The 21,226-nt window shown below is 41.8% G+C and overlaps 1 protein-coding gene across 2 annotated transcripts in view; it reads left to right on the forward strand.

Moving 5' to 3' along the window:
• The window catches only part of LOC138664860 (amine oxidase [copper-containing] 3-like), a 46,725-nt gene extending 34,856 nt beyond the window's left edge, over positions 1-11,869 (forward strand). For both annotated transcript variants that reach the window (XM_069751869.1, XM_069751868.1), the window contains exons 2-4: positions 198-483; positions 7,635-7,764; positions 9,087-11,869. In XM_069751869.1, the coding sequence (XP_069607970.1) occupies positions 198-483; positions 7,635-7,764; positions 9,087-9,374 (704 nt within the window). In that variant the 3' untranslated portion in view covers positions 9,375-11,869. The remainder of the gene's footprint in view (positions 1-197; positions 484-7,634; positions 7,765-9,086) is intronic.
• The last annotated feature ends 9,357 nt before the right edge of the window (positions 11,870-21,226 follow it).

Here is a 21,226-nt window from a genome sequence, read left to right on the forward strand (position 1 = left end):
TGTAGACAGGTAAGGCAATGCTTATGGGAGAACGTATCCATGTTTTTCTAATCCTTCACAATACTTTTGTAGAAAACTCGATAAGTACACAAGGAGACATTTGGAGCAGAAGAATAGTCACTTTTCTTTGATGTGTTTTCTGTCATTTATGATTATGCATGATATCTTATTAACCTTATGTGAATTTTTGCCTGTAGGAATAAATAATTCCCTGGTTGCTCATGATATGGAGTTTGAGGAACTGAAAGCTCCCTGGAGTCCAGAAAGGCAATTGCAACAAACTAAGCTTACTAAGAAAGTGCTTGTGTCTGAAGACCAGGCAGCATTTGAGCAGCAAGGCCACATGCCTCGTTACATGCAGTTTGCCAGCAAACAGAAGAATAAGTGGAATCATGAGCGTTCTTATAGGATCCAGATGGTCAGCTTTGCAGGAGATTATCTTCCAGAGAAAAGTTCTATACACAACTCGATGAACTGGGCCAAGTAAGTGCAATGTTGTAATGTCACGCAATATCTATCATCTCTGTACGCTAGAGAATCACAGGGGCTTCTTTAACACTTCTAATCAAGTGACACTTCTTATTACCAAGTGACCCTTCTAACAAGTGAGAACAAAACACAGAATCATTTTTACTATGAGTAATGTTGAAGGCCTTAATCTCAAAATTAAGTATTTTTGTGCCCTATACACCCTCTATCTCCATCAACTGAAGTTCTTTAACAGAAGTTGTGGTGGCGGAGACAGAAGCAGAGTGCCAGTGCTGCACTCACCTCTTCCACAGCGTCCTTCACCAGAGATCTATGACTCCTTCAGAGGGAGCAGCGATGCAAAAAACTAGTGTGTTACTGCATCGCTGTCCCCTGAGATAGCTTGTTCCAGGAGGGGCAGTGGATGCTACCGGGATTTAGCGCAGTGCCAGCCTCCTATGACGTCACATTTGAGACTCCTCTTAAATGAAACATCACAGGAAGTACAGTAAAAAAGCCACATTTGGAAATTAGCAAGATTGGGAAAGCTTTAGGGTACTGTGTAATAAAGCAAATTACAAAAGTGGTTACGGTGTAAGGATAGATATTTAGAAAATATATTTAGGTGGTGGATCACCCCTTTAAAGAGGATCTGTCACTTGCTAAAAACAAATTCAGTTAAATTCCTTGTCAAGCTCCCTGAGCTCCCTTGATTCTGCCATTATTTTTTTTTTTCGTTTTGAGCCGTGTCACTATACTGTAGAGTTATTCTCATACGTTGTTTTAGGAGTTCATTATGTGAAATCTTTGCTTGCAGTCCTACTAGGCATTTCTTCAGTGTCTTCTCTGGTGGCATTTGTTTCCACTCCTCCCTCCCTGCCATACACAGCTGATCTAGGAGTCTATCAGTCTCAGACTCTATCGAGCTGTGATTGGGAATGTCTTGGAAGGAGGAGTGAAATTGCATGTTTGAAGAGAAGAAACGCCAGGTTGCACTACAAGCAGAGATTTCACATAGTGGGGTCCAGATGAAACAAATGTGAATATGTCTGCATCGAGTAACTAGTCCTTTTTAACCACACAAAATGCCATATATGAGGTTTGCATAAAATGCTAGCTTCCTAATTTTTAGACACTAAAGCAAAACAGTGTTGTCAGTAATCTATCATTATTATTAATATTATTATTTATTATTATAGCGCCATTTATTCCATGGCGCTTTACATGTGAGGAGGGGTATACTTAATAAAAACAAGTACAATAATCTTAAACAATACAAGTCACAACTAGTCCAAATAAATAGAAAGAGTGGGTGGCACTGCTCGTCAACGGTAATATATCCACCAATCTCGGTTACGTGCTCATCAGATTCTGAATACTGCAGCTGTCGAAATCCTGACTAGGGTGCGCCTCTCAATCAGAATATAACATAGTCCACATACAAGAAAAAATGAGGGCACTCACCAATCTTCACAGGATTCGAAACTTTATTAGGAAAATCTTCACATAAAACTCATGACCGGAGCTGGCAGCGCCGCGGATGGTGTGAGCAGGGGAGAGCTGGGACGACGGCCGTTTCGCAGTTCCAGTGCTATGTTAGATATTGTGTGTGGTAACATGTTTTTAATTGTGCTTTTAACTTGTATTGCTTTTACAATTGGGAGGGTCAGGCAGCTGAATAGGGGAGGTGCAGTTGATTCGGCACTATATTTCCGCTGTCTCACCTGACCAGTGATGGACCCGTAGAAGCGCAAGCACAGCGCGAAACGGCCGTCGTCCCAGCTCTCCCCTGCTCACACCATCCGCGGCGCTGCCAGCTCCGGTCATGAGTTTTATGTGAAGATTTTCCTAATAAAGTTTCGAATCCTGTGAAGATTGGTGAGTGCCCTCATTTTTTCTTGTATGTGGACAAGTCACAACTAGTACAGGAGGAGAAAGGACCCTGCCCGCGAGGCTCACAATCTACAAGGGATGAGTGAGAATACAGTAGGCGAGGGTAGAGCTGGTCGTGCAGCGGTTTGGTCGATTGGTGGTTACTGTAGGTTGTAGGCTTGTCGGAAGAGGTAGGTCTTCAGGTTCTTTTTGAAGGTTTCGATGGTAGGCGAGAGTCTGATGTGTTGTGGTTGAGGGTTCTAGAGTAGGGATGATGCGCGAGAGAAATCTTGTATATGATTGTGGGAAGAGGAGATAAGAGGGGAATAGAGAAGGAGATCTTGTGAGGATCGGAGGTTGTGTGCAGGTAAGTACCGGGAGATGAGGTCACAGATGTATGGAGGAGACAGGTTGTAGATGGCTTTGTATGTCATGGTTAGGGTTTTGTACTGGAGTCTCTGGGCAATGGGGAGCCAGTGAAGGGATTCACAGAGGGGAGAGGCTGGGGAATAGTGGGGGGGACAGGTGGATTAGTCGGGCAGCAGAGTTTAGAATAGATTGGAGGGGTGCGAGTGTGTTCGAGGGGAGGCCACAGAGTGGGAAGTTGCAGTAGTCAAGGCGAGAGATGATCAGGGCATGGACTAGGGTTTTTGCAGATTCTTGGTTGAGGAATGTACGGATCCGTGAAATATTTTTGAGTTGAAGGTGGCAGGAAGTGGAAAGGGCTTGGATATGTGGTTTGAAGGAGAGATCAGTGTCAAGGATTACCCCGAGGCAGCAAGCTTGTGGGACTGGGGAGAGTGGGCACCCGTTTACTGTAATCGATAGGTTCATTGGGGGGGGGGGGTCACGTGAGATGGGGGAAAGATGATGAATTCTGTTTTGTCCATGTTAAGTTTCAGAAATCTAGCAGAGAAGAAGGATGAAATAGTGGACAGACATTGAGGGATTCTGGTTAGTAGGGAGGTGATATCTGGTCCAGACATGTAGATCTGTGTGTCATCAGCATAGAGATGATATTGAAAGCAGTGAGATTCTATGAGCTGTCCCAGGCCAAAGGTGTAAATAGAGAAGAGCAGGGGCCCTAGGACGGAACCTTGCGGGACTCCGACAGATAGGGGGCAAGGTGAGGAAGTGGTGTGTGAGTGGGAGACGCTGAATGTCCGGTCTGTTAGATATGACGAGATCCAGAATAGAGCCAAGACTGTTATGCCAAGGGATGAGAGGGTCTGTAGTAATAGGGAATGGTCCACTGCGTCAAAGGCAGAGGACAAGTCCAGGAGGAGGAAGACAGAGTAGTGTCGCTTGCTCTTGGCGGTTAATAGGTCATTGGTGACTTTAGTTAGGGCAGTTTCAGTGGAGTGGTGTGACCGGAAGCCACATTGTAAGCGGTCGAAGAGGGAGCAAGAAGAGAGATGGGAGGACAGTTCAAGATAGACGTGTTGTTCCCGTAGTTTGGAGGCATAGGGGAGAAGTGATATATAGGGCGATAGCTAGATACAGAGGATGGGTCAAGAGAGGGCTTTTTGAGGATAGGTGTGATTGAGGCATGTTTAAAGCTTGAGGGGAAAACACCAGTTGTTAGTGATAGGTTGAAGAGATGGGTTAGGGTTAGGATGAAGACTGTGGTGAGGTTTGGGATGAAGTGGGATGGGATCGGGTCAAGTGCACAGGTGGTGAGTTGCGATCTTGAGAGTAGAGTGAAGAGTCGATCTTCTGTAATGGTGAAGAAGTTGGTTTTGGAGGTGGAGGGCTGGGAAGTTGGGAGCAAGGGCTCTGGGGGTTGTTGACCAAAACTGTCTCTGATTTTATCAATCTTCTGCTTGAAAAATGAGGCAAAGTCTTCAGCTGAGATAAGTGGGGAGGGAGGAGGTGCTGGGGGACGGAGGAGAGAATTGAAGGTGTTGAATAACTGTTTAGGGTTGTGAGACAGGGAGGATATGAGAGATGAGAAGTAGGATTGTTTAGCTGTGGCGAGTGTGCCCTTGAAAGTAGTGAGGGACTGTTTGAATGCGATGAAGTGCTCGTTGGAGTGGGATCTTTTCCATCTCCGCTCAGCAGCCCTGGAAACTCGCCTCCGTTCTTTGGTCAGGCTGGTGTGCCAGGGCTGTCTGTTGATTTTACGAGTACGAGCTTTGGTATGTGTAAGAGGGGCAGCAGATTCCAAAACTACAGCTATTGTGGTGTTATATAGAGCGGCAGCGTCATACGCATGTCATGTCACTCTTCTCATCTCCTCCAGATTACAAGCAGGGTCCATTCATGTCTCATGTCAGTGAATGGTCATTTATCTTTTTATTATTTGTCCAAAGTTTTAACTATCGTAGGCTTTGGAGATGGTGTTGCTTATGCGCGCTAGAGTCTAGGGCAACCCAAAAGGTTCCTTTTGCCCATATGACAAAACTAGTACTATTGAAAAAACTATGATAGTTGGGGGCCCTGTTCTAGATTTTGTATTGGGACCATTAGCTTCAGGTTATGCCACTGTATTTGTATTTGGTTAGAAAGCACTCAGAGTCATATACGCTCCATATGCATATACATTAACATTAACTATGATGTTGACCGTTATGCATTCAAGCTCTTTCTATATGTAATGGGTGCCAAACTGGAAGCTTGAAGCTCCTAGGCCCTAGTGGAAAATATGAAAAATGACCTCTGCTTACAATGTGACATTTATAATACTGGTGTTTCCTTATGTGGCATAAAGCCTTCGGAGCCCCTCAGACACTAGACCCACTGGTGCAACAGTTCTCTTTGTAAACTTATAGCTATGCTCCTCATAGGGTTTACTGTGAAGGTGAATTTCTTGGACTTGAGCTACACTGTGTGCAGAATTATTAGGCAAGTTGTATTTTGATCACATGATACTTTTTATACATGTTGTCCTACTCCAAGCTGTTCAGGCTTGAGAACCAACTACCAATTAAGTAAATCAGGTGATGTGCATCTCTGTAATGAAGAGGGGTGTTGTCTAATGACATCAAAACCCTATATAAGGTGTGCTTAGTTATTAGGCAACTTCCTTTCCTTTGGCAAAATGGGTCAGAAGAGAGATTTAACGGGCTTTGAAAAGTCCAAGATTGTGAGATGTCTTGCAGAGGGATGCAGCAGTCTTGAAATTGCCAAATGTTTGAAGCATGATCACCGAACAATCAAGCGTTTCATGGCAAATAGCCAACAGGGTCGCAAGAAGCGTGTTGGGCAAAAAAGGCGCAAAATAACTGCCCATGAATTGAGGAAAATCAAGTGTGAAGCTGCCAAGATGCCATTTGCCACCAGTTTTGCCATATTTCAGAGCTGCAACGTTACTGGAGTAACAAAAAAGCACAAGGTGTGCGATACTCAGGGACATGGCCAAGGTAAGGAAGGCTGAAAAACGACCACCTTTGAACAAGAAACATAAGATAAAACGTCAAGACTGGGCCAAGAAATATATAAATAAACAATGACAGAACATAAAAAATGGCTTCATGTTACACAGCCTATCGAAGCATTTTCTATTGATGCACCAAAAAAATTGGAAAGCGATGCAACTGACAATTATTGACCATATACCTGAGTATTTAACAGACGGTTTGAGTAGTTTAATAAAAAAAAGAAAGCTTCTGGATTTTTAAGCTTGGTACACTGGCCCTTGAGGGTCTGAACCTCATGATTGAGAAAGTTGCTAACTAGACGTCCATTTGTATTTTTTTTTCCTTATTTTTTATGATAATTTTTTATTATTGCTTTGGTGATAATTTTTATTTTTTTTTCTTATTTTTCTTTCAATTGGTTTTTATTAGGCAATTTGTTGCTGCTAAAATCTTTTAGCAAATGATACATGCCCACTATTTGTATGTTATATTTGCTGCTTTGCTGCTAAAATGTTGTAATTAATGATACATGCCCACTTTTTGTATGTTACATTTGCATATGTAATTACTACTGTTCTGTGATTTGTCCTTGTAAGGTTAAATACTGCTTCCTTGCATATCATTAATAAATATCCACCAGAAGAAGACGGCGTGTGCCGTTGAAACGCGTTGTGGTTTACCCTAACTGGTGTCTGTGTTCTACTTCTGCACTCCTGAGACCGGCTATTCTGTTTCTGCTGCAAGAAATATGTTAAGACTGACTTTTCAAAGGTTTTATGGACTGATGAAATGAGAGTGACTCTTGATGGTCCAGATGGATTGGCCAGAGGCTGGATCAGTATAGGGCAGAGAGCTCCACTCCGACTCAGACGCCAGCAAGGTGGAGGTGGGGTACTGGTATGGGCTGGTATCATCAAAGATGAACTTGTGGGACCTTTTCGGGTTGAGGATGGAGTGAAGCTCAACTCCCAGACCTACTGCCAGTTTCTGGAAGACAACTTCTTCAAGCAGTGGTACAGGAAGAAGTCCGTATCGTTCAAGAAAAACATGATTTTCATGCAGGACAATGCTCCATCACATGCCTCCAACTACTCCACAGCGTGGCTGGCCAGTAAAGGTCTCAAAGAGGAGAAAATAATGACATGGCCCCTTGTTCACCTGATCTGAACCCCATAGAGAACCTGTGGTCCCTCATAAAATGTGAGATCTACAGGGAGGGAAAACAGTACACCTCTCGAAGCAGTGTCTGGGAGGCTGTGGTGGCTGCTGCACGCAATGATGATCGTAAACAGATCAAGCAACTGACAGAATCTATGGATGGAAGGCTGCTGAGTGTCATCATAAAGAAAGGTGGCTATATTGGTCACTAATTTTTGGAGGTTTTATTTTTGCATGTCAGGAATGTTTATTTCTAAATTTTGTGCAGTGATATTGATTTACCTGGTAAAATAAACAAGTGAGATGGAAATATACCGTATTTGGTTTTTATTAAGTTGTCTAATAATTCTGCACAGTAAGGCTGCCGTCACACTATCAGTATTTGGTCAGTATTTTACATCAGTATTTGTAAACCAAAACCAGGAGTGGAACAAATAGAGGAAAAGTATAATAGAAACATATGCACCACTTCTGCATTTATCACCCACTCCTGGTTTTGGCTTACAAATACTGATGTAAAATACTGACCAAATACTGCGAGTGTGACGGCAGCCTAATAGTTACCTGCACAAACAGATATCCTCCTAAGATAGCCAAATGTAAAAAAAAAAAAAAACACCCCAACTTCCAAAAATATTAAGCTTTGATATTTATGAGTCTTTTGGGTTGATTGAGAACGTAGTTGTTGATCAATAAAATAAAATAATCCTCTAAAGTACAACTTGCCTAATAATTCTGCACACAGTGTATTCCATTTTTTCCCCTTTGTTTTTCCAGATATAAGTTGGCTGTAACCAAACACAAAGAAGAAGAGCAAATGAGCAGCAGCATTTATAACCAAAATGATCCATGGTCACCTGCAGTTCAGTTCTCTACCTTTATTGACAATGAAAGTATTCAAGATGAGGTGAGTGTCTGGGAACCTTAGGCCACATCGGTTTCCTTAGCGGCCTTTACATAATGCCATGTACAGATTGCCTTTTGGGGTGTAGTGTAGAAATTTAACCCAGTAATCTGTTTGGGCAAAAACCACAACATAAATCGAAAGAAATGTGACTAAAACTTTATAATGATCATTCCTGGACGTGATCCCAGTCCAGCAAATGCTCTACATCTCACACACCTCAAATTGTGGACATGATCATTTAGACAAATTAAAACTTTATGTGGTGTAATTTTCTACCACTAACTATGCATACTATAGGTAGCCATACATGTTAGATAGAAATAGTTGATAGTTGAGCATTGTTTAACCCCAATTTTCATTTTGGTTTTTCCTTTCCCAAGAGTCATTACTTTTTTATTTTTCTATCAGTGTAGCTATTTTTTTCTTAGGGAAAAGTTCTAATTTTGAATGCCACCATTAATTTTTTTACATACAATATATTGGATAACAGGAAAAAAATAGTCCAAGTATAACGATTTGGTAAAAAGAAAAAATTGCTATTCCGCTTTAGATTTTTGGGTTCAGTTTTTGCGGTGCTCATGGTGCATTAAAAATAACCAGCTAAAAATTATGGCACCTGTGTGAGCTTTCTGCCAGCCCAATGGCTGTCATTTCAAACCACTGGTGACCTGTGATCATGTTGCGGTGAGGCGGATGGCGCCCAAACAGATTCACTACAGGATCACGTATCTTAAATGCCAATCTACTAAATAGCCTCTCATCTAGCCAAATTAGTTCTCGTGCTTCGCACTGACGAGGGCCAACAGCCCGAAACACCGTGTCTGCGAATTGAGATACTAATTTGGCTTTTATCCTAAGTCATATTGCACGACTCGTTAAAGGGTTGATTGTGACTTGTAGGATCGCTACTTCCAACAGGTGGCGCTATAGAGTTTAAGTCCTCTTTTTCTCTGAAGAGGCAATTTGCATATTATCTCCTAAATAGACAGTGACAGATGTTTGAGCAGCAGTGATAAAAGCTTAACTCTGATCGCTGCTGTTAGCACAGATGCTGACTGTGTAATACATCTGGGAGTGGTGCGGGCTCAGCTCTGGAACCCCCTCCATACACCTGTACCTAGCGTATGGCATACATATGTGTTACATATCAGGGCATTTATTAAAAAATTACATGGCGATCTCCATTTTTGCCAATGAATACATAAATATTTTAGTTGATATTTTGAGTTACTGTTGTTTTTCACAGTTGTTCAGGTTAGTAAGTAGGTTAATTCTTGGTCATTGAACTCATATTTAACACCGACCTTATGTTTTATTTATAGGATTTGGTGGCTTGGATAACCACTGGTTTCTTGCACATTCCCCATGCAGAAGATATCCCCAACACAGTGACTGCAGGAAATGGAGTAGGCTTTTACCTTAGACCATACAACTATTTCAATGAAGACCCTTCAGTGTTTTCGGAAGATGCTGTGTATTTCCAGCCTCATGAGGATCTCACGTCATGCAGTGTCAATCCTCTAGCTTGTCTGTCTCAAACAGCCTCGTGCGCTCCAAAAACACCTCCCTTTTCTTACAATGGCTTTGAAAACACATATATTGTACTCTAGCAAGCTTGATATCTCTGGGGCTTTAAACTTCATTTTAGGGTTTTTTTTGTTGTTTTTTTTTTAAATAAACCTTTTATGGTTTATTGATGAGTTCAAATAAAAGTTTTAGTACATTTCCAAACTTAATACCAGATTGCATAGGAATTCCACACTAATGTATCCATCATAGAAGACAGGCGCATATTGGTGGAGGTCTCATCAGCTCCAGAGGTTGGGTAGACAGATATCTGCCTGCTCTTGGACCACCCTGTGTAAATGGTGTGTTTAGATCACACTTTTTTTAAAAAAAAATAGTTAAGGATCAGTTCATCGTACAGCGATTTTCCAGGTTTTTGAAAATCATGGTGTGCTGGATAAAGTTCTTCTAAAAACTGAAAATCATTAGTATTCTGCCTCATTCATTGTATTTGGTTGGAATATCCACTGTTGTGTTGTCACATTATAGCCACATTTACTAACACATCTACACATAAAAAAAACTGTCTATTGAGCACAGTCTTTTGTAGCATGAATGGAGATATTGTCACATTTCTCACCTTCAGGGCTCGTTCACACTGGTGTATCGGAAGGCTGAGAGGCAAGCTGTGAGAGCATCCAATATTGGGCCATGAACACCTATAGAAGTTTACGGGTGTGTGTAAACCATCGGACAACATCGGATGTCATCAGAGTGCAGTCCGATGAACGCGCACAGAGACAATGGAGAAGATGGAGAAATTAAGTTCTCCATCTTTTCCACACCTGTGCTGCGATTGTCTCATGCGACAGAATCGGATCACATTAAGAGGACACTTGAATCAATCTCTGATGAGAGACTATACGGCAGTGTGAGTGAGCACTAAAGGAAAGCTGTGAACAACAGATATTTACTATTTAATCTGAGCACAGCATGATGGAATGGCAGAGATCCTGATTCTAGCCATGCACCACTTACTTTGCTGTGTGTTAATTATCATAAAGTCATTGTTTTATCAACAGGATATTATCACTACAGGACTCATCTCGTGCCTTGTACTTCTCTTGCTCTGTATAATCCTGGAACTACCACTCATTGGCAGATTTCTGCCTATGCACAGTGTACACAGACAGCTACCAATCAGTGGTGTAAGCGGGGTTATACAGAGCTCAGCATTCAGAGAACTGGTAGATCTGCAGCAGAGAAAACAGTGATTTTTATCAAAATTACAGCAAGCAACCCAGTACGTGACACATTGCTGGAATCAGGGTTTCTGTCCCAATATTATTTTGCTCTCAGGTTACAAAGCAAAACCCTGGTGACAGATTCCCTTTAAAAGCTCATTCAGATGTTAATTTTTCACACATGAGTTTTTTATTTTATTTTTGATATGAGAAAAACTGATTAAACTCTGATGGTAAAAACTGATTATCTAAACAGGCTGCCAATCACCTGACGGAAAACAAAGCACTTGTTGGTCAGGTGAAATGATTTTTAAGCTTGCTAATTGTCAATGTTCTCCTGTGTAAACAGGACACGTGCTGCCATGATAAATGATATGCTACATGCACAGAACTATGTATTTACGATCGTTCTGTGCGCATGGGGGTACGGTCGGCCTTTTTAAGCAGGTTAGGAAATGACCGCCAATTGGCTTGCATGTACAGCTCTGGCAAAAGTTAAGAGACCACTGCAAAATGTTCAGTTTGTCTAATTTTTCTCTTTATAGGTATATTTTTGAGTAACATGTAAATTGTTCTTTTATTCTATAAACTACTGACAACATGTCTCCGAATTTCCAAGCAATACATTTTGTATATATTTTCTGAAAATTAGAAATGGTCAAAATAACAAAAACCTGATTCCCATTAAAAACCTCTAGAATGTAATCAAGAGGATGATGGATAGTCACAAGCCATCAAACAAAGAACTGCTTACATTTTTGTACCAGGAGTGGCATAAGGTCACCCAAAAGCAGTGTGAAAGACTGGTGGAAAGCATGCCAAGACACATGAAAGCTGTGATTAAAAATCATGGTTATTCCACAAAATATTGATTTCTGAACTCTTCCTGAGTTAAAACATTAATATTGTTGTTTCTAAATGATTATGAACTTGTTTTTGTTTTATTGCATTATTTGAGGTCTGCAAGCAATGTATTTTTTTTGTTATTTTGACCATTTCTCATTTTTAGAAAATAAATACAAAATGCATTGCTTGGAACTTCGGATCTAATTTGTCAGAAGTTTATAGAATAAAAGAACAATTTATATTTTGCTCAAAAATATACCTATAAAGAGAGAAATCAGAAAAACTGAACATTTTGCAGTGGTCTTTTCATTTTTGCCAGAGCTGTAGGTGCCTTGCGATTTCCTGGCCAAGGCTCCAGTGAAAGACGATTGAATTGGAAAGGGCTGAAAGGGTTTTTTTTTCTTAAAAGTGAAGCAAATTATGAACTGAAAAACCAAACCATAAAGGATTCTGGACACTCTACGTTTGTGCATTTCTCCTTGCCAAATAAAAGAATATCTCAACAGAAATTCTAGCGCTGTATTTTTTTATTTGCTCAATGTTTTCAATTGATAAAATGTAAGTGTTCGTATTCCAGCCAATAACTAGAAATAAAGAGTCATTAATACTAGGAATGCCTGCCCTGTGCTACTCCTTGTCTTTTATCTTTCTGTGAAAGGTGGCACGGTTGGTCCAATTCCAGTCCATGACAAACCATGTGAATGCCCAGAAAAGTTAAACTGATGGAAGACAAAGTTCCTGGTACAGCAGAAACTTTTTATTACCACATCAGTTATACTTAGTGATTGATGATATACCCTAGAAAAATGGCACCAACAACTATGCTGAAATGTAGAGTGATACATAGAGATATTGTGCACATACCCTTATACAGCTGACACCTGCTGCTAACAGCAGCAACCGGAGAAAGCTCTGATTGACAGCGACTTTTAGGGTATGTGCACACGTTGCAGATTTGGCTGCAGATTCGCAGCTGTTTTCCATGCGGCGTACAGTACCATGTAAACCTATGGAAAACTAAATCCACTGTGCCCATGATGCGAAAAATACAGCGCGGAAACGCTGCGGTGTATTTTCTGCAGCATGTCAATTCTTTGTGTGGATTCCGCAGAGGTTTATACCTGCTCCTCAATAGGAATCCGCAGGTGTAAAATCGCAGGTGAAATCAGCACAAAAAATGCAGGAAATCCGCAGTTTTACCTGCGGATTATTCAAAAACGGTGCGGAAAAATCCTCACACGAATCCGCAACGTGGGCACATAGCCTTAGATGGTTAAACAGTAGCAATCTTTGACAGCAGTGGAGCAATCATTCTGACGCCCATCGTCTATCCCAACCCCTCAAGTGATATGACAAAATACTGATGATTTGCAATGCTGAAGGCTCCCGTTGCCGCTATCCACTATAATGGTGCCCCTGTGAAACTGGAGATCAGATTTCTCCCTGTACACTGCAATACTGTTGCATTGCAGTATATAAAAAGTAATCAAAGGTTCATGACCCTATGGGGATCAAAAAAAAAAAAATACAAAAAATAATATATATATATATATATATATATATATACAGTGGGGCAAAAAAGTATTTAGTCAGTCAGCAATAGAGCAAGTTCCACCACTTAAAAAGATGAGAGGCGTCTGTAATTTACATCATAGGTAGACCTCAACTATGGGAGACAAACTGAGAAAAAAAAATCACATTGTCTGTTTTTTTAACATTTTATTTGCATATTATGGTGGAAAATAAGTATTTGGTCAGAAACAAAATTTAATCTCAATACTTTGTAATATATCCTTTGTTGGCAATGACAGAGGTCAAACGTTTTCTGTAAGTCTTCACAAGGTTGCCACACACTGTTGTTGGTATGTTGGCCCATTCCTCCATGCAGATCTCCTCTAGAGCAGTGATGTTTTTGGCTTTTCGCTTGGCAACACGGACTTTCAACTCCCTCCAAAGGTTTTCTATAGGGTTGAGATCTGGAGACTGGCTAGGCCACTCCAGGACCTTGAAATGCTTCTTACGAAGCCACTCCTTCGTTGCCCTGGCGGTGTGCTTTGGATCATTGTCATGTTGAAAGACCCAGCCACGTTTCATCTTCAATGCCCTTGCTGATGGAAGGAGGTTTGCACTCAAAATCTCACGATACATGGCCCCATTCATTCTTTCATGTACCCGGATCAGTCGTCCTGGCCCCTTTGCAGAGAAACAGCCCCAAAGCATGATGTTTCCACCACCATGCTTTACAGTAGGTATGGTGTTTGATGGATGCAACTCAGTATTCTTTTTCCTCCAAACACGACAAGTTGTGTTTCTACCAAACAGTTCCAGTTTGGTTTCATCAGACCATAGGACATTCTCCCAAAACTCCTCTGGATCATCCCAATGCTCTCTAGCGAACTTCAGATGGGCCCGGACATGTACTGGCTTAAGCAGTGGGACACGTCTGGCACTGCAGGATCTGAGTCCATGGAGGTGTAGTGTGTTACTTATGGTAGGCCTTGTTACATTGGTCCCAGCTCTCTGCAGTTCATTCACTAGGTCCCCCCGCGTGGTTCTGGGATTTTTGCTCACCGTTCTTGTGATCATTCTGACCCCACGGGGTGGGATTTTGCGTGGAGCCCCAGATCGAGGGAGATTATCAGTGGTCTTGTATGTCCTCCATTTTCTAATTATTGCTCCCACTGTTGATTTCTTCACTCCAAGCTGGTTGGCTATTGCAGATTCAGTCCTCCCAGCCTGGTGCAGGGCTACAATTTTGTTTCTGGTGTCCTTTGACAGCTCTTTGGTCTTCACCATAGTGGAGTTTGGAGTTAGACTGTTTGAGGGTGTGCACAGGTGTCTTTTTATACTGATAACAAGTTTAAACAGGTGCCATTACTACAGGTAATGAGTGGAGGAAAGAGGAGACTCTTAAAGAAGAAGTTACAGGTCTGTGAGAGCCAGAAATCTTGATTGTTTGTTTCTGACCAAATACTTATTTTCCACCATAATATGCAAAAAAATGATTAAAAAAAAACAGACAATGTGATTTTCTGGATTTTTTTTTCTCAGTTTGTCTCCCATAGTTGGGGACTACCTATGATGTAAATTACAGACGCCTCTCATCTTTTTAAGTGGTGGAACTTGCACTATTGCTGACTGACTAAATACTTTTTTGCCCCACTGTATATATATATATATATACAGTATATGGATCGCCCCCAGACACAGGGCCACGGGTTCTCGGTACCGGGCCTCTCTGGTTCGGTGCTGAGGCTGTCACGGTGGCTAGGCCCGGTCCGTGACCCTGCTAAGGGGCGTCCAATGGAGGTGGTGGTACAGTCTGTCAGGGGTTCGTGACGCCACCTGTGGTGTTCGGTCAGGGTGACCGACGCTGCTGTGGGATCCGCTGGGGTGATGGAATGACAGCTGGATGGTATAACTTCCCACAGGTGAAGTTTGTCCCCAGGGCTTCCCAGTAAGGTGGATGGTGATGGTGTGAGGTGCAGGCAATAACGAGGACACAGGGTTGCAGTCTCTTTACCTCTTTACTGAAGACTTCAGGATCCTCAATCCAGAGCACGTTTAACAGGGCTATCAGAGACCGGCCGGTCCAATGGGCACATCCAGAGTTTCCTTCGCAGATGGAAATCGTTGACTACCACTAGCGCCTGTGTGTTGTAGTCCTACACTGCTGAGCATTTGGAATAGTCCTCACAACTGCTGTTCTCGTTTGTTCGTTCTCTACAGCTCTCTCTCTCTTTAGTTCCAGATGTTACTAGTTTCTCGTCCCCCAGTATGTTTTGGCTAGGACGCACCCGTATGACGGGAAGGCTTGGAGGTCTTCCGGGACCCTAGAGATGCCCCTCTCCCAATGTTGCCCCCTATGTCTTCTTAGGAAATATAAGGTAGACAGCTAACCTATAATTAACTGTCCGGCGGAGTTTGAAGTAAGGCTTGAAGTCAGTTACTCCTACGGTGTTCCGGCCACAGACTACGCGCCTCAGTAAGATGTTGCCTCTCTCTCTCTCTCTCTCTCGGCACAACTCTTACTGGCTCTCCTTTGTGCTTGATCTCGTTTACACTGTTCCACAATATCCTTCCCTTCGTGTCTCTCTCCTGGATACCACCGCAGGGTGTGCCGGCGCGGTTCCGTTACATTCTGTTCTGTTCGCTAGGCACCTGCCAGGTTCCCACGCCTGACAGGGACCCCCCTGTGTCTTCTCCCTGCAACACCCCTTGCCACGGGATGTTGCCTGGTTCCAACCCAGTCAGCTTCTCACAAACTTCCTCCCCAGCCCCTAGTTTTACCAGTGTGAGGCGTGGCCCAATAAATAAAGCCTTTTTCTCCCCTTAGTGGCCGGAGTGTGAAGTGTAATGTGTTCTGGTGATACCTGGTCAGGAGCACTCCTTAGTGCCATCAGACGTACCGCCACTCTCCTTAGCGGCAGAGTGCCATACTGCAATGACCAGGTCTCTGGGGTGCTGCATATACAGCATATATATTTGAAAAAAATAAACAAATTTATCATTGCGGTGTCTGTAAAAGTGCAGTCCATCAAATTATAAAATGAATTTAACTCAAAGGCTGCCGTCACACTAGCAGTATTTGGTCAGTATTTTACCTCAGTATTTGTAAGCCAAAACCAGGAGTGGGTGATAAATACAGAAGGGGTGACGTGTTTCTATTATACATTTCCTCTAATTGTTCCACTCCTGGTTTTGGCTTACAAATACTGATGTAAAATACTGACCAAACACTGCTGGTGTGACGGCAGCCAAATAAATAAATAAAAAGCACTTCCCATACAAAAAGAAATAAGAAGCGCTCAAAACATCATACAGTGATTTGCGTATTCACCCCCTTGGCTGTTTACCTTTTTTTTTTACATGACAACCTGTGTTTAAATATTCTTGCAATTCAGTTTGTCTGTGATGCATCAGCACTAAATGGTGTAAGTTGGTGAAGTGAGAAAAATATAGCCATAAATTAAATTTGTGGGATCAAATAACTAAAAATTGGCATGTATTCACCCCTTCTGCGATGAACCCCCTAAACAATTCTGGTGCAAGCAATTACCTTCATAAGCATTCCTTCGGAGGGCTCCAGTTCAGTGTACCAAGAGAGAAAGAGCAGGATATGGGCGCTTTCACTAATGTGATGGAGACTCCAGGTGATCGGAGGTATGAAAATTAATATTTTGAAAATGAATATTTTGTAAAGGATAAAAAATGGCAGAGCAATTGCTTTATTACTGGGTACTTATTGTGAATATTACTTTTTATAATCACAATAAATACCTTTTAAAAAAATCTGCCATTTTTTATCCTTTACAAAATATTCATTTTCAATCCTCGCACCACCTGTAGTCTCCATCACATCAGTTAAAGCGTCCATATCCTGCTCTTTCTCTCTTGTTACACTCAAAAATTGTAAGGCTTGTTTTGAGTTTGCCAAAAGACATGTGGGAGATTCCCCAAATGTATGGATGAAGATACTGTAGTCAGATGAGATCAAAATTTAACTTTTTGGCCACCGAGGTAAACTTTATGTCTGGCGCCAAACAAACACCCCAAGAATACCATCCACACAGTGAAATATGGTAGCGGCAGCATCATGCTGTGGGGATGTTTTTCAGCAGCAGGGACAATGAAAATGGTCCTAGTCAAGTTGAAGATGGATGTTGCGAAATACAGAGATATTCTTGAGCAAAACCTGTTTCAGTCTGTCAGTGAATTAAGACTGGGATTAAGGTTCGCCTTCCAATAAGACAATAACCCAAAGCAAACTGGTAAAGCAGCACTCGAGTGGTTTAAGGGAAAACATGTAAATGTTTTGGAGTGGCCTAGTCAAAGCCCAGACCTTAATCCAGTTGAGAATCTATGGTCAGACTCAGGGCCGGACTAGCAATGCTGGCAAATGCCAGAGGGGCCTGTCTGGTTGTGTGCTGCCAAAACACCCATATACTGTTAAGAGTTGTGACGGAGCACAAAGTTGCTGACTCCGTCACTTACCCCAGCAGGCTACGGGTATCATTAGAAATATTGGTCTTGTAGCAAATCTTGCTTTTCGCCATCCAGGGTAATATTATTAATATATTCCATCAGGTGCTTGGGGATGGGGGACAACATGGGCCTGTGTGATTTCAAATGCCAGAGCTGAATTTCAGCCCCAGTCTGTACCTGGCAGACTCCTATACAGAAAATAAATTCCAGAATAATAATCTTATATAGTCAATGAATACAACCAAAATATATAACCTCACAAAAAATTCATCAGACCAATTTAGATAATAAATAATATTTTATTTAACATAATCATAATATCACCATATATAAAAAATGGAAACTTTATTGATGTTGATATTACGAAATGTTTTCTTGTTATATTTATTATTAAAAATTAATAAAAAATATTAATAAAACATATTTAAAATAGATGTGACCGAATATGGGGGTCAACCACAAAACCTATGTATGCACAGGGCAGGGCATACTGAAACTGATTGGCACAAAATAAACTGGCAATCCGTGTACTTAATCAATGTGCATAATACCTGGTCAGACTTGACCATATAGGTGGAGCAGCATATTCATGACTGTAATGGGCGGCACCACGTGGCCGCTCATACAGGAGAAGGTGCGGCGAGGACAGGACGCTGCGAGGGAGCCGGGTGAGTATTTTAGTAACAGCGGGGGGGCGCACAGTGGGTGGGAGGGGGGTGGGGACAGGGATCTTTATTTTAAACACGGAAAAAAAAGGATTTTTCATATCTTCTAGCTAGCGAACGCTGCTGAAAAGAAGATATGAATGGCGGCTTCAGCACCAGATGCAGGGGACAGCGCTTACTTGTAGCGCTGTCTCCTGCACGGTCCGTGTGGTACCCAGTTGGCACACGGGTGGCACACGGCTGCCGCACGTGTGCCACACTGATGTTCACGGTAAGCACACGGACACACGGACACGGATAATTCCGGTACCGATATTTCCAGTACCGAAATTATCTGGACGTGTGAGACTGGCCTCACTTGAAGGAGCTGAAGCAGAGCTGCCTTGAGGAATAGCCAAAAATACCAGTGACCAAATGTGGAAAGCTCATAGATACTTATCCAAAGCAACTTGCATCTGTAATTGCCACAAAAGGAAGCTCTACAGAGTACTTTAGGGAGGTGAATAGTTATGCATAGGGTTGAGCGAAACGGGTCGAACATTTTCAAAAGTCGCCGACTTTTGACAAAGTCGGGTTTCATGAAACCCGATCCGACCCCCGACCCGCTTCAATGACGCGAAAAGCGCCATTTCTCAGCCAATGAAGGTAAACGCAGAGTGTGGGCAGCGTGATGACATAGGTCCTGGTCCCCACCATCTTAGAGAAGGGCATTGCAGTGATTGGCTTGCTGTCCGCGGCGTCACAGGGGCTATAAAGGGGCGTTCCCGCCGACCGCCATGTTACTGCTGCTGATCTGAGCCTAGGGAGAGGTTGCTGCCGCTTCGTCAGAAGCAGGGATAGCGTTAGGCAGGGTCCATTAACCACCAAACCGCTTGTGCTGTAGCGATTTCCACTGCCCAACACCACCTTCGGTGTGCAGGGACAGTGGAAGCTACATTTTTTTTTTTTTCCCCTCAGCGCTGTAGCTCATTGGGCTGCCCTAGAAGGCTCCCTGATAGCTGCATTGCTGTGTGTACGCCGCTGTGCAAACCAACTGCTTTTTTCAAAGCACAAATCCTCTTGTTCCTTCCTTTCTGCACAGCTATCTTGTTTGTTTGTCCACACTTTTTATTTAATTTGTGCATCAGTCCACTCCTTATTGCTGCCTGCCATACCTGGCTGAGATTACTGCAGGGAGATAGTAATTGAAGGACAGTTCCTTTTTTTTTTTTTTTTGTGGGAGATTAAGATTGGCATTTCTGCTAGAGTGCCATCCGTGTCTGTGTCATCTCTCACTCAGTGGGCCATAGAAAGCTTATTTATTATTTTGCTTGATTTGGGTTCTAAAATCTACCTGAAAAAATCACTACATCAATCAGTGGGAGAAAAATATTGGCCTCAGGGCTTGTGTGCCACTCCTTACTCCTGTGTGTGCCATCTCTCAGTGGGCCATAGAAAGCCTATTTATTTTTTTGCTTGATTTGGGTTCCAAAATCTACCTGAAAAAATCAATAAATCAATCAGTGGGAGATTAATATTGGCCTTTGGGCTTGTGTGCCAGTCCTAAGCGTGCCATCTCTCTCACAAATAGTGGGCCATAGAAAGCCTATTTATTATTTTTTTTATTGGGTTTATAAATTTTCCCTGGAAAAAAAAAAAAAAGTGGGAGATTAATATTGGCCTCTGGGCTTGTGTGCCAGTCCTGAGCGTGCCATCTCTCTCACAAATAGTGGGCCATAGAAAGCCTATTTATTTTTTTGGTTGATTTGGGTTCTAAATTCTACCTGAAAAAATCAATAAATCAATCAGTGGGAGATAAATATTGGCCTCTGGGCTTGTGTGCCACTCCTGACTCCTGTGTGCGTCCTCTCTCACTCAGTGGGCCCTAGAAAGCCTATTTTTTGTTTTATTTGTTTTCTAAATTCTCCCTGAAAAAATCATTTTATTTTCTTTGGTTTCTAAATTATTCCTGAAAAACATCATTTTTTTTGTATTTTTTTTTTCTAAAGTCTCCCTGAAAAAAAAAAACAAAAAACAAATCAGTGGGAGATTAATATTGCCCTTTCTGCTTGTGTGCCAGTCTTGACTCCTGGGTGTGCCATCTCTCTCTCTCTCCAATTGTGGGCCATAGAAAGCCTATTAATTTTTTTGCTTGCTTTGGGTTCCAAAATCTACCTGAAAAAATCACTAAATCAATCAGTGGGAGATAAATATTGGCCTCTGGGCTTGTGTGCCACTCCTGACTCCTGTGTGCGTCCTCTCTCACTCAGTGGGCCCTAGAAAGCCTATTTTTTGTTTTATTTGTATTCTAAATTCTCCCTGAAAAAATCATTTAATTTTATTTGGTTTCTAAATTATTCCTGAAAAACATCATTTTTTTTGTATTTTTTTTTCTAAAGTCTCCCTGAAAAAAAAAAAAAAAAACAAATCAGTGGGAGATTAATATTGCCCTTTCTGCTTGTGTGCCAGTCTTGACTCCTGGGTGTGCCATCTCTCTCTCTCCAATTGTGGGCCATAGAAAGCCTATTAATTTTTTTGCTTGATTTGGGTTCCAAAATCTACCTGAAAAAATCACTAAATCAATCAGTGGGAGATAAATATTGGCCTCTGGGCTTGTGTGCCACTCCTGACTCCTGTGTGCGTCCTCTCTCACTCAGTGGGCCCTACAAAGCCTATTTTTTTTTTTTTTTGTTTTCTAAATTCTCCCTGAAACAATCATTTTATTTTATTTTGTTTCTAAATTCTTCCTGAAAAATTCATTTTTTTGTATTTTTTTTTCTAAAGTCTCCCTGAAAAAAAAAAAAAAAAATCAAATCAGTGGGAGATTAATATTGCCCTTTCTGCTTGTGTGCCAGTCTTGACTCCTGGGTGTGCCATCTCTCTCTCTCCAATTGTGGGCCATAGAAAGCCTATTAATTTTTTTGCTTGATTTGGGTTCCAAAATCTACCGGAAAAAATCACTAAATCAATCAGTGGGAGATAAATATTGGCCTCTGGGCTTGTGTGCCACTCCTGACTCCTGTGTGCGTCCTCTCTCACTCACTGGGCCCTAGAAAGGCTATTTTATGTTTTATTTGTTTTCTAAATTCTCCCTGAAAAAATAATTTCATTTTATTTGGTTTATAAATTCTTCTGTAAAAAATAATTTTTTTATTTTTTTTTCTAAAGTCTCCTTTTTTAAAAAAAAAAACACAAATCAGTGGGAGATTAATATTTACATTTGCGCTTCAGTGACAG

This window comes from Ranitomeya imitator, chromosome 2, assembly GCF_032444005.1.
Source record: "Ranitomeya imitator isolate aRanImi1 chromosome 2, aRanImi1.pri, whole genome shotgun sequence".
NCBI classification, from domain to species: domain Eukaryota; kingdom Metazoa; phylum Chordata; class Amphibia; order Anura; family Dendrobatidae; genus Ranitomeya; species Ranitomeya imitator.